This window comes from Macadamia integrifolia, chromosome 12 (genome assembly GCF_013358625.1).
Source record: "Macadamia integrifolia cultivar HAES 741 chromosome 12, SCU_Mint_v3, whole genome shotgun sequence".
NCBI lineage: Eukaryota > Viridiplantae > Streptophyta > Magnoliopsida > Proteales > Proteaceae > Macadamia > Macadamia integrifolia.
Genome location: NC_056568.1, coordinates 18,195,433 through 18,209,992, shown reverse-complemented (window position 1 = coordinate 18,209,992; position 14,560 = coordinate 18,195,433). Strand labels below are relative to the sequence as shown.

The following is a 14,560-nucleotide window of genomic DNA, read 5'->3' as shown; positions in this document are numbered from 1 at the left end:
AATGCTCCTAAATAATGTCAATCCAGAAACAAAGACAAATAGAAGAAATATATCAATAAGAACTCTACAACAACAAAGGGAAGGAAATAATAGAAACCAAAAACCCCTAAAATGAGAAGTCTTGGAGTCTCAACTCAAAATGAAAACAGAAATTGGGAAAGTCAAAAAAGGCTGAAAGAAAACTTACATACTAGGAATAGGAATTAGAGATATATAGGTTCTCCATAGTTGACCTTAACTGTTGATTCCTTCAGGCTAGCCCAGACCTAACCGAAAACCCAACAACATTAAAAAAAAAAAAAACCCCCCGAGAAGGAGAGTAAGAAGAAGGGTAGAGAGAGAGAGAGAGGTTCACCTGAAGCGTTCGGTTTCAACCTCTGCAACCTCTACAGCATGATAGTTCAGACCTTCGAACGGAGAATTAAGCCTGATAAATATGTCTCTCTCAAGAATTACCGTCTTTTATACCAGCTCAAGAATCACCTAATTCTTATCTAAGATCTCTTCAATAGGAGTTCTCAAATAAGTATCACTCCATGTGAAAAAACATGAAATCCTAAAATCTCCTGATTCTTTGTGGAATTGGATTCTTATGAAACCAAATATAAGTAAAAGTCCAGAATCATGATTCTCTGTATCAACACAGTTAGAGAGTCCTTCTCTACCTCAAAAACCTTTCCTACAAAATAGGAGTCTCATTGGACAGCAACATTAGAGATCGACTCCCATTCGAAGTCTTTCTCTTAGGATATTAGAGTCCTATTGTAACTATCACATGTGATAACAGAGTCCTATTGTAACTGTTACATGTGATATCAGAGTCCTATTGTAACTGTCTCTTTTGTATTAGAGTTGGAGTACACATCCACCTTTGAAGGTCTATATAAGACTTGTACCTCCAACTCATAAAATTGATGAATAAAGACTTAATTTAACATGGTATCAACAGCCATACAAGCTCCATCAAGTAAACACGCTCCTCCCTATGCTCTTTTCTCTCTTCATCACCCACTCCCCAACCCACATTCCTCTCTTCTTTGTAAAAAAAAAAAAAAAAAACAAAAACAAAAACAAAAACAAAAACACAAGCAAAGAGAGCGGACAACAAGCCTTTCATGTCCCACTCCCTCTCTAAAACCTCTCCCACTCCCACTTCCTCTCTCATGTCCCACATCTTCCTTCTTTGCTAAAAAGAAAAAAAAACACACATCAAGAAGAACCGGACAGTAGCTATCCTCACCGCCCCTCACCTCATGGCCACATAGATCAGCCCCAATACCACCATGGCCGACACCCCACCACCTCCCCAATCCCTCTCTAGAGCTCATCAGTTTCCCTCAATGTCACTCCGAAAAATTATGTGTTTTGGCGCACTCAAATTGTGCCATACCTCACAGGCCAACACCTCCTTGACTATGTCATTGGTGACTTCCATTGCCCTCAGGACCCTGTCAAAGCCATAACCTAGCATGAACAGGATGCATCCATTATGAGTCTTCTCAATGCCTCCCTCTCTGATGAGGCCCTCTCTCTTGCAGTTGGACGGATCACTAGTAAGAAAATATGGGATGCCCTACATGCATCCTTCATCTCTCCCTCTACCACAAGGATCCTATCACTCAACGTCTCCCTTTAAAATCTGGTTCACAAACCAGACGAGACCATCACTCAGTTTCTCCATCGAGCTAAGTCACTCTCTGATGAACTAGCAGCTACAGGGAAGCCGCTACCTCAAGAAGATTTCAACATCCATGTCTTCCGTGCTCTCAGAACTGACTACCAAGCCCTCACCTCCATCATTATGGTGCAAAAGGAGCCAATCTCCTATAATGATATGCATGGCCTTCTCATGAGCCATGAGACTCTGATCCAATCTCGTCTCCCCATCATCGATCCTGCATCCGAAGCCTCAGCTCATATTGCTCATCAAAACCGTGGACCACCCACTCAATACAATGGTGGTCATTGTACTTCATCCTCAAGAGGCCGTGGTCGTGGTCGTGGTTTTGGGCCCTCCAATGCCTTTGTCTACAATCCTTGCACAATATGTGGCCGCACCAATCATCAGACAAACATCTACTACTATCGACAATAGAACACCACCAACCCAGCCCTACTCCCTACCCCACACCATCCCTACCATTGCCTTCCACCCCCTCCCAATGCCTACCACACTATGGCCTACCCCCAAACCACCCCTATGAACCCCATGCCTCCCCCACCATCCACAAACCTACACCACCTCCTGGATACCTAACACCGGTGCCACCCATCATGCCACCCCTGACGTCACTCAGTTCTCCACCTATGATCCATACACAGGTAACAACCAATTTTTAGTTGGTAATGGTAAGGGGCTTTCTATTTCTCACATTGAAAATACTTCAATTCTGTCTTCTTCTCATTCTTTCTCTCTTTCTAAAGTCTTACATGTTCCCTCCCTCACTTGTTCACTACTTTCTGTTCAGCAGTTCTGTCATGAAAAAAATGTTTTCTTTGAATATCATTCTTTTTATTTTTTTGTGAAGGATCTGGAGACCAAACACATCCTCCACACTGGCCATAGAAAAAATGGCCTCTATTCGATTTCAGCACCACCTTCTGTTTACTTGGTCTCTACTTCATCATACAGTCACTGGGATCACCATCTAGGGCATCCTCACGAAAGAGTTCTCCACCTCATGCTTCTTGGTCATCAGCTCGTCAAGCCTCCTTCTCTTTGTTCTGCTTGCCAAATGGGCAAAGCTCGTCATCTATCACTACGCGATTTCTCCTTTAGACCTAATTTTTAGTGATGTATGAGGTCCCCACCCCACAGTTTCTTCAAATGGGAGCCGCTACTTTATTATTTTTGTTGATGGTCACACTAAATATATTTGGTTCACTGCTTTAAAGTTAAAATCTGATGTTTACTCTGCTTTTTGAACCTTTCAGGCCTTGGTGGAACGACATTTCTCTCGCTCCATCAAGGCTATCCAAACTGATTGGGGTGGAGAATTCCACACTCTTCCCACTTTCTTTGCCAAGTTGGGCATTTAGCATAGACTCTCTTACCCTTATACTCATAAGCAGTAAGGAACAGTTGAACGCTATAATAGGCATATTGTTGAAACTGAGATTACCCTACTTTCTCACGCTTATGTTTCCCAAGATTATTGGGACTATGCCTTTGAAACCGCGGTATTCCTTATCAACCGCATGCCATCCTCTATCATTGGCAATAAATCCCCCATCAGCTCGTCATAGGCAATTCCCCAGACAACTCTTTTTTCCAAATCTTTGGATGCTTTTGTTACCATTGGCTCCGTCTTTGCAATCATCATAAGGTGGAACCTCATTTTGCACCTTGTGTCTTCTAAGGCTACGGTCCCTCCCATCATGGTTACTGTTGTATGGATCTCACCACTCACCGCATCTACATCTCTCACCATGTTCGGTTTGATGAATCCACCTTGCCCTATCACAATACCCCAACTCCTCACACCCCTCCCCACCTACACCTAGCCTTTTCCCATGGACCATCTCCCCCAATCTCCCCTACCCTACGCCAACCCAACCCACCCCTCCTACACCTCCCCCAGTGCTCCCTCCCCCTACTACACTAGACCCGCCCTCTCCTAACCCACCCTCTCCCATTTTCCCCCCTCCCCTCACCCCCGACCTCGAATTATCCCTAACCCTGACTCCTCTACCTCACCTGCCCGCCACACCAGAGCTCTTACTGACCTCTATGCCGACCCATTGACCCTCTCTACTATTTCAACACACCAACCCACTGAACCTACATGCTTCTCCCAGGCCCACAAAGTCCCCAACTGGCTCTCTACTATGTCTGATGAATTTAATGTGTTATTACGTTATGGTACTTGGTCTCTTGTGCCTTACAGGGATTCCATAAACTTAGTTGGATGCAAGTGGGTCTACCGCATCAAGCGTAAAGCTGACAGCTCCCTTGAACGCTATAAGGCTCGATTGGTGGAAAAAGGGTTTCATTAGCAACCTAGCCTTGATTATCATGAGACATTTAGTCCAGTTATCAAGACCACTACCATAAGGATGGTTCTATCCTTGGCTATTTCAAAGAATTGGGATGTTCGCCACCTCGATGTTTAGAATGCATTCCTTCATGGACTTCTGTCGGAAGAGGTATACATGGCTCAACCCTAGGGTTTTGAAGACTCCCTACACCCTTCTCATGTTTGCAAGCTCCACAAATCTCTTTATGGGCTCAAGCAAGCCCCCAAGGCTTAGTTCCACAGGCTCTCTGAGTCTCTGACTCGCTTTGATTTTTTGTCCTCCAAAATCGACACATCTCTGTTCATCTATATGCAAGGCTCCATCATAACATATGTACTTGTCTATGTTGATGATATTCTGGTTATAGGCAACCAGCCGTCTCATGTCAGCTCCCTCCTCCAACAACTTGCCATAGAATTTTCTATCAAAGACCTTGGTCGCCTCAGTTTCTTCCTTGGTGTTAAGGTTCTCTATCAGCATGGTGGTGTCCTTCTCTATCAAGCACTCTACATCTCTGATCTTCTTCAACGTCCTAGAATGACTGATTGTAAACTTGTTACCACGCCTATGGCCACTACCTCTGTAGCATCTTCCTCAGAGGGTGTCCTTCTCTCGGATATCACAAGTTATCGATCCATTGCAGGTGCTCTCCAATACATCACTCTCACCAGACCTGATCTAGCTTACTCTGTCAATCGGGCGTACCAGTTTATGTATGCTCCCTCGGAGGACCATTGGACCCTGTTCAAAAGAATCCTCCGTTATCTCCAAGGCACAAAAGACCAAGGTTGTTCATCTCTAGGTCCGATTCTCTTCAACTTTAGGCATTCTCTAATGCTGACTAGCCTGGTGATAGTGCTGATTGAAAATCCACAGGTGGCTATGCCATCTACATGGGTCCCAATTTAATCTCTTAGGCATCTAAAATGCAGAAAATGGTTGCACGCTCTTCTACTGAATCAGAGTACAAGGTTGTGGCTGATGCTTGCACTGAACTCACTTGGCTCCACTCTCTCTTTTCTGAACTGAGCATTCCTATCCCCACAGTGCCAATCCTCTGGTGTGACGATATTGGTGCCACTTATCTCTCAGTCAATCCTGTGTTTCATGCCTGTACAAAACAGGTTGAAATAGATTTTCATTTTGTTCGGGACAAGGTTGCGTCCAAGGAGCTTCAAGTGCAATTCATCTCCACAAATGATCAAATAGCTAATATCCTCACCAAGCCTCTCAGTTCTACAAGGTTCACTTTTCTTCGAGATAAGCTACGAATTCGACCGTTCAAATTCCCACCTTGAGGGGGTGTATCAACACAGTTAGAGTCCTTCTCTACCTCAAAAACCCCTCCTACAAAATAGACAACACTAGAGGTTGACTCCCATTCGAAGTCTCTCCCTTAGGATATCAGAGTCCTATTGTAACTATCACATGTGATATCAGAGTCCTATTGTCACTGTCTCTTTTGTATTAGAGTTGGAGTACACTTCCACCTTTGAAGGTCTACATAAGACTTGTACCTCCAACTCATAAAATTGATGAATAAAGACTCAATTTAACACTTTGGAATTACCTTCTAGAGAATCGTGCAATCAAACACGCCCTAAACATTGCAAGTCTGGATCGATTTTGGTTTGATTTGACCTTAAACATTGCAAGTCTTGCTCTTCATGGGCATTCATCACTTCTTTGCCATTCATCAAGTGATTGTTGATTCCTGTAAAGAAAAGCCTAAAACCCTATAGGAGGAATATGACAATTTGAAGGTTCAAATTGGGTTGCTTTTAAATTGAACATATCTAAAGCTTATGATAAAGTTGAATGGTGGAAGTTCATAGGATTTAGTCAAAAATAGTATGATATACTATGATTAGTTGCCTTTTATTATCTGTCTCTTTTGCGATTAAGCTTGAAGGGAGTAGTTTTAGATTCTTTAATCCTTCATGTGACATTCATCAAGGATGTCCTCTTAGCTCCTATTTATCCATTATAGTCATGAAAAGATTATCATGAATCTTAAATACATAATTGAATAGGTTTAAGGGGATCAAAATGGGAAGGGATTGTCTAGAAGTTTCCCATTTTCTCTTTGCGGATAAAACTTCAACCTTTTGTGGAACATATCAAAATGAAATTTTGTGGATCATATCAAAAATATATTTCTACTTTGTATAAATTTTTTAATTTATTTCAGGACCTTTCTAGATAGAATACTAATTTCAATAAGAGGGATTATTTATAGTAAGAGTGTAAAAAATAGGATTAAGGAAATGGTTTAGGAATTACTTCTATTGATGAAAAGGCTATTTATCTTGCAACTCTAATTACAGTAAACAGGAATAAAACTTTGATGAGGCAGAGCCTTGTTTTAAAGGGTAGAAAGGAAATTGAACAATTGGAAGATTCCGTTGTTGTCTCAAGCAGGTAGGTAGGTGCTAATTCAATCAATTTTAGCTTCTCTACATTCCTATTAGATGACAAGTTTTGGCATTCTAAAGAATGTGTGTGGGAAGTTGGATTCGATTAACTTAAAATTTTGGAAAGGGAAATTTGGTACCACACATAGGTGGAATCCTGATAGCTTAAAAGCATAGTTAAAATATGCGCATTTTTTCTGATCCGAATGTTTAATTGTAGAATCCGTATTTTTACGTTTAAAATTTCAAAATATGGAAAAATACATATTTATTAAGGGATGCCGAATTGACACGTATTTTTCGTATTTTTCCCATTTTTTTCATATTATTGATTTTTTTAATAGTATTTTTTATTTTTAAAAAAAAAAAAAACTCAAAATCCCTTTTCGACCGAAAATCCAAATCAAGAAAGGATGTAGGAATGCTCCTTATATGCTTCTTTGCTCTACAATTTTCAACTAATCATAATGAGAGTCTTTTAAGTTCTTTTTTTGCTTAAAATCCTAAGTACATACATGTTTCATGGTAAATACATATCTGTATTTTTGCTTACAGAGCGACCATATTATACATGTATTGAACACCTACCGTATCTTTGCAAACACGTTTTATTACGTCAGGTTTTTTAGAAGTATTATTTCCATTTGGCCATTCAATTGTTATACGTATCCATCCCTGCATCATTGTCATTCCCGAACTTACTAACTATGCTTAAAAGTATTGTGTAAACCTAAGTCTTTGGGGGAATTGATTTCAGTTGTTTGAATTTCATAATAAGGCTTTATTGGTGGGAGTTGTTTGGAGAATTTTGACAACCCTGATAGTCTTGGAGTAAAGTTTTGAAAAGATAGTATTTTCCTCAGGGAGATTTTTTGCATCAATCTATGATACCCGAGAAGAGATCTATAATATGGAATAGTTTAGTTAAGATTCTTCCCCATTAGAGATTAGTTAGTTAAAATTTGATATAGGGTCGAGGATCTTCATATAGAAGGGATTGAGGTATCTTTTTTTTTACCCTAAATATTATCTGGGACCAGGAAGGCCCCCAAAATTTTATTAAATAAGAGAAGCAGAACAATAAAGAAACAAAGGAGGGGACATAACTCGCCTTACCCCAATCCAAGAGATACAAATCACTCTAACACTCACAAAACCCAAAAGAAGAAAGATTACATTCTAAAGATTGGTAATCCCATTTTATCTTCTTGAATGATGTAACTAATATTAGATGGGAGAGAATTATCACCATAGAAAATCGAATTTACAGTAGATTCACATGCAAAGTTAGCTAACTAATTCGCTGCGTGATTGCTTTCCCGAAATGAAAAGGAGATACGAGCCCTCAGAGAATCGCAGAGGTTGATTACTTCCTGAAACCAATACCAGCAGCTCCACAAGGTATATGATCTTTGAGAGATAAGTCTCACAATAAGGGAGGAGTCAGAAATGGTCCAAAAGTCAGAAAGGCTCAAATCCTTACACAATACCAAGCCATTCAATTATATTAGAAATTGAGTTCTCATCCCAATAGGGATCGAACCCGCGATCTTCGGCTAAGTGTGGGCAGTGAACTTATGGATGTGTAGGCTCCCAATTTCACTTTTTAAAAATGTAAAACTGATCTATTTATATAAATTTTAGAACTACTTTCGATTCATTAAATAATATGATTTATTAGTTCTTAGTTCTAAAGGGGAAGATTCTAAAACAAGGGTTTAATGAGGTTTATTCTTTGGCTATAATCGCTAGAGTTTATCATATCATATAAGTAGAGTTTTCTGTTTTCGAGGGATCCCCAAAAGGGGGATTTACAAACCCAAAATGGATACAAAAACTCAAAAGGCCAACAATTAGAGTCCACATGGCCTCAAAGAACTTCTATAGGCTGGCCCGAGTGCCCAATCTGAGAAGGAGGGAAAATCGTTCTGAATTGGGAAGAGAACCATAATCCCTAATCCTAACATCTCAACACAATATTTTCTAGCCGCCAACACGAAGGAGCACCGCCAGTGAAGAGGCAACTATGATGGAGGACCACTAGCCTTACGAAGGGCCTTGGCCAAGGGGACAGCTGGCCTAATGGATGGGGTCTCCTAGGCGAAAGGGCATCAGCTTTTCTGAGGACAAAGATAGAGTGGGTACCAGTCGAGAATGGCATGGTGAGCTGGTGTCAAAGAGGCTAAGCAGAAGATCAAAAGGTAGGTTCCCAACAACTAACAGACCCACCGGGGTAGGACCACACCAAGGTGAAGGCCGAAGGTGCGAGCAGGCGGATAAACCAAGCGAGCCCGACATTCGAAAGGGGAAACGACAAGCGGGACATGAGGCCTAGCGAGGGTGGAATCCAAAGGAGCTATAGGCTTAGCGAGCAGCCAACCGAGAGGCATAACCAAAAGAGTAGACGAGCCAAATGACAGACTGAACGATAGGCACCCAAAAGGGTGGACAATAGGCCTGATGGGAGAGGCGTCCAAAGGGCAACAAACTTGGTGGGACAACGACCTGGAAGTAGGTAGCCCAAAAGAGGCCAACATCAAGTCATCTACAGGCCAAGCATGATAGGCAGTTGGTGGGAAGACAAACCAAATGATTGTAGAAGCCTCAACACTAATCCAGATGACCGACGCTAGCAAGTGCAAGAGAAGAAGGGGAAGGGAGTGGAGTAAGAAGAAGAGAGAGAGCGCGAGAGAAGAAGAAGAGGAAAAAGGGAGGGGGAAGGGGAGATGCAGAGAAGGGGAAGGAGAGCGTTGAAAGAGGGAGGGAGGGAGAAGAGGGAAGAGATGAAAGAGGAGGAGAAGGCGAAGGGAGAGGGAGAGAGGAGGATGAAGAAGGGAGAGGACGTGAGAAGAAGAGGAAAAAGGGAGAGGGTAAGGGGAGATGCAGCGAAAGGGGAAGAAGAGTGTAAGAGGAGGCAGGGAGAGAGGAGAAGCGAAGAGAAGAGAGAGGGGGAGAAGGTGAAGGGAGAGGGAGATAGGAGAAGGGAGGGGGGTGTGAAGCAGCCCAACTTTGCCTAACAGCCAGGCTGCTCCAGGCAGTAGCTTCCTTGGATGCTGAGACACTACAGTTTCGAGAGTGAGGGTTTCGGGAGCGAAAGTAAAATAGAGTTTCAGTTAGGCTCTTTAAATGATTCAGGCTTATGGGTTTCAATTTGTGACAAAATGGGCTCTCTTTTACGTTTTTTAAAGTGGGACGTCAATGTATTTTAACTTTTCCCCTAACTTTTATTTGCAGATTTAATTTTGAGACTTAAAAAAACACATAATTAGAGTAAATAAATGACGCATCTTGTTATAATCAAGTGGTGAACTGTACATTTCTTTTGATTGTCCTTTGTTTTATTCCCCTATCCCCCATCCCCCAAACAAACTTTTAGTTTGGGTATCATTTTTCAAAGCCGTCAATGATTTGCATGCTTTTTAACCACATGTGAAATGATGGGATTTTACTATTATTTTAAAAAAATATATTACACTAAAAAAAGCAAAAAAGATGAGGTTATAATATCTTTTTCCCAACTTTGCTATAACAAGATTTTCCGAAAAATAAAAGGTCTGCCCTAGGTAAACTATGCACTCTTTCGATGAGTTTGTTTACCTCCCATTGAGATGAGCTTATCTGAATGGTCCACCGTTTGAACCGCATAGAAATGTCAATATATATTCATTGAGTAATCTTAGAGATTGGATTGATGATTTCATTGAGTAATTTAGGGGATTGGATTGAGGATTTGAGTGAGTAATCTTGGGGATTGGATTAAGGATTTGATTGTATGTACTTATAGAGAAAAACTGCATATTGTACACTACATACTCAAAAACATAGATTTGATACATACATTTTCATGGTTGGAGCCAATGTGATTTTTCTCTCCACTCTCACTTATTGCCCCATTCTACCTGACGAGCAACCTCAACGCTGCCTCTGAGGAGCAATCTCACCAGGTTGGCTCTCTGCCCACCTTATTGCCATCATCCACACCACCCGCACCCTATCGTCTCTCTAGTTTATGTTGTCACCACCGCTGTCATCTCCCTATGCAACCCCACCACCCAACCTGAAACCCCAAACAGAAATCACCACACCTACAACCCCATTTCCCATCACCGTTAACCACCCCTCTTTTCTTGGGCAAAAAGACACCCTGAATCTCCACCCCCTGAAAAATCCCCCCAACCTCCATTAAACAACCGCAATCGCAAATAACCCCCGCCCCTCTAATGCCCCATTGCGACTTCTCTAAAAATATCCTATGTGCCATCACCCTCACGGTTGCCCTACCCTTCTCTCCATGCAACACACCATACCCTCTATAGTCTACACACCTCATAGCTCCCCCTACAGTCGCAGCACCCTTGTGACCAACAATCCCTCTACCCGCACCCCAACGATCACATACCCTTCTCGAAATCATCCTTCTGAATGTCACCTCCAACCACAACTCCTTAAGAACCAGCGAAACCTTACCCACTACCCATCACACAATATATTTCCTACACCTCCATGACCATATACCCACACCCTGAAACCTATAACCTTACTTATAGCTCACCTTCCTCTCTGTTTTTATCCATTTAGTCCCACATATGTTGTCATAGTGAGATTCTCACTCCTAAGTGATTATTAATCAACAGGCCAACATTGTCATCCCGTTGCTATTGGACAGCCTTCAGATTGAGATCACATTCAAAAGCATTAGAACATCGTTCACAACAAGATAGCCAACATTATATGCATTATATCCACATATGATGTCACTCAACCGATTGGAATAATCTTGGAAGGAACCCTCAATTTGTTCGTTGGGCTCAAGCGATGAAAAGTGTAGGAAATTATGTATGTGTCACTAAATACTATCCTTAAGACCGTAGATGCCACATATGGTGCAATCCGGAATATAAAAAATCGGCTTCCAAGATAAACAGCCCAATGGCTCCCCTAGTAATCGTGCACTCGACTACTAGACCCCTTCCAATGCTATAGGGTTGTGCTCGAACTAATAAACAAAACACTCAAGGAATGGACATGTAAAATCCAACAAAACTCAATAAAAAAAAACAAAGCTTGACAACACACACTTGAAGTTCTTAAGCAACTTGTTCCGTGTCTTACAAATGCTAAATCTCCCCTCTATTTATAAGACAAGTGAGATGAGGAGTAAAAGAAAGGAATTAAAAAACTTTAAAACCAAAAAGAATAAATTGAGACTTAAATATGAGAGATTAAAGATCTCCCAAACTGAAGAATTGCTACCTCAAGAAGCTTCTATGTAGAGGCATAAAGTGTCTCAAAAAAATTAAAAGAGAATTGTCTCAAGGAGCTTTTAAAATGAAATTACGTACCAGCAACTACAGTGATTAATATCATTATATGGAGACTTAAAGAATCTCCAAAACTGAAAGAAGTACGTAATGCCTCTGGCTTCAACATAGGCCACATAAATAAACTAGCCACTTAAGAAGCAATTAAGGGGAGGGGTAAAGAATCTTCAGAAACTGAATTGGCAAGTGTTTTGAATCTTAATTTGTTTTAAAAACTTATTTTAAAAGCAACAAAAAGTTTTCTCAAAGGTCTTCTACCCTATGGTGCTGCTACATCACTATCAACAGTTACCTCACAAAAGAAAGACACTGAAGATGATAATGTCTTTGAGAAACGATTGGAAGAGTGGGATATCAACAACCACAAGATTATTTCTTGGATTATCACTACCATAGTTCTTGTATCAGTCTCCTCTTCTGAAAGTACAACACTCAAGAAAAGTTGGGATTTTCTTGCTTGATGGTACATTTTCTACGGATAAATCTCATCAATAATAGCTTATGCTTGCAATTCAGTATATAAAACTCAAGAAAATCTTGACCATCTATGATTTCTACTCTACTCTACCATATGGGATTAACTTTTTCTTATTGGTCCCATCCTACAGTGCCCTACTGGCATTGAGATTTATCACCCATCGAGAATCTACATGCTTGGTTCAATTTCTGCTTACACTTGATGATCGATTTTAAGTATGCATGGGACTCTCTCCTATCTCGCCAACCTTTGCCTAGTGTTGATCAAGCTCTTACTTAACTTATTGTTTTTAAGATTCACAAAGCTACCATTGATACTAGTTATATCATGGATGTTTTTTTGGCCTGCCTAGCCACTTGACTCTTAAAGATTATTTTCGTATAGAATTGGTATTGTTATTGAATAGGTCATCATATTTATGAATGTTTCTCTCGAAAGCCTTGGAATTCAACATGAACAATATCATGTTTTACTGTCATCGTCTTAGTCATGCCCTAATCTAGATGGCCCCAGTCAAAATCCTTGTACTCAACACTAGGATCTCACCTTATTGTCGTTGTTGTTGCTCGTGAAACTAAGGGCCCGTTTGATAACGTAACCAGAAACGTGTTTCTGTGTTTTCTTGTTCTCAGAAACACAGAAACGGCATAAATACCGTTTGGTAAAAGTGTTCTGTTCCACTTGTTTCTTGAAACATAAATTGAAATTTATAACAATTTATGCTTCAAGAAACATGAATGACGAAACAAGTTTTACTTGTTTCGCTTGTTTCTCGAAACAAAAAAGGGGCACAATTCCACGATCGACCGACACACCAACTTAAAAATCTATGAAAATTTATCATGTTCATTCGAAGATCGACACCCCCCTTCCTCTGAGGTTCCCTCCTTGAATTTCTTCGGTAATCCTTCAATCAACTCCTTCGCTTCCTTCAACGCCAGATTCGTAAGTGCTCTCACGACCTTAATCGTTGCAATCCTCACGTTACTCGGCACTTCCTCGATAAGAACATCGAACTCCGTTTGCTCCTCAACGACGGCTGGTCCCGCATCGGCAACGGCACCAGGCGCTACGGCAACAGCCGCCGGTGCGAAGGCAGCAGCGGAGACACCGAGCTCTTCCTGTAACCAGTCAACGAGGCTGCGAGCTTCTTCTAGGGTTAGGTTTTTGAGCTCGTTTCCAATCTTCTCTACTTTCTCTGGTACGGCAACGGCGCAAATAGGGGGAAGGAAGTTGGCTTTGCGGGACAATTTGGGGCTTCGAATCGGGAAATCTAGGGTTTGCTTCGGGAAAGAGGTGGAAGAATGGGAAGGACACGCAGAGGATGGAGTCGAAGTCGGCGAACGAAGCTGGTTTCCTTTTCATGTAGTAAACCTCTTCCACAATTCTTGATCCCAAAGCTGGTTTCCTTTTCAATAACGACTCTGTTCTCATCACTGCCGATATCCTCGTATTGAATAAATCCATTTCCTTCACCCGTGATAACAATCGAACTCTGGTGTTTGTTTTGAATGTCGGTGTTGAACCAGAAACCTGGGTTTAACCACATGCATAGAGACTCGTATGGCCGCTAATAAGAGTTTCAAGAAACAAAGTTTATCAAACACCCAAAATTCTGTTTCTGTTCCCGGAAACGGAAATTTATGTTTCTGTCGTTTCTTGAAACAGAAACAGCAGAAGCGTTATCAAACGGGCCCTAAATCTTCTTCTTTGCCACAAAAATATTTCCCGTTGAACTTTAAGCAATGATCGACCAATTTTTCTCCCAGTTTGGCACAATCCCTTCTATTAATCGAATTAGGTTGAACTGGGTCTTAACCTGATTTTTTTGTGGATTGCCCACTTGGATTAATTATAGACACACTAGGATCAGGAACCCTAGCTAGTCAAATCTCTATAATAAGAGGTTTGGCCACAGCAAAGCAAGCTTTTGACCTAATCTCAAGATCTCCATCTCTCTCTTCCTATTCTCTTCTATCTCTCCCAATTGAGAGTGTGTCTCTAAGGATCTCTATTGTTATCATTGGATATGGAGGGTGGAACTTAGTGAGATCGTCGCTAAGCTTCAAATCATTGTTGTTCGTGTAGATCAATGTGTAGTACAATCCAATCCATTCCACTGCGAGGAAAGCTCCATTGAGGTAATATGTGACCCTTTGATTGCTTTTCGTTTTACATTGGTATCAAATCCAAGTTTGTTTGCACTCAATCATGCACTATTCACGCCTTGTGTTACACTGATGCCCTAACCTGGTCTAATTTGAACTGTTGTGATAGATCTCGGATCGGAGATAGAAAATACCACCGAGTTTTGGCTCGCGACTCCCCAT

General features: G+C 41.2%; 1 protein-coding gene across 1 annotated transcript; it reads right to left on the bottom strand.

The window, feature by feature from the left end:
* Positions 1-12,919: 12,919 nt before the first annotated feature.
* On the bottom strand, positions 12,920-14,560 carry LOC122094766 (50S ribosomal protein L12, chloroplastic-like). The gene is made up of 2 exons (XM_042665369.1): positions 14,533-14,560; positions 12,920-13,587 (listed from the first exon to the last, which is right to left on the bottom strand). Exons 1-2 carry the CDS (start codon positions 14,558-14,560, stop codon positions 13,058-13,060), a joined length of 558 nt encoding a protein of 185 aa, XP_042521303.1. The 3' UTR covers positions 12,920-13,057.

Bases quoted from the DNA above. Each gene is read 5' to 3' on its own strand.
- LOC122094766 (XM_042665369.1), bottom strand. From the start codon at position 14,560: ATGGGGAGTCGCGAGCCAAAACTCGGTG. The intron at 13,588-14,532 runs GTATTTTCTATC...CTACATGAAAAG, and splicing joins TCGCGAGCCAAAACTCGGTG to GAAACCAGCTTCGTTCGCCG.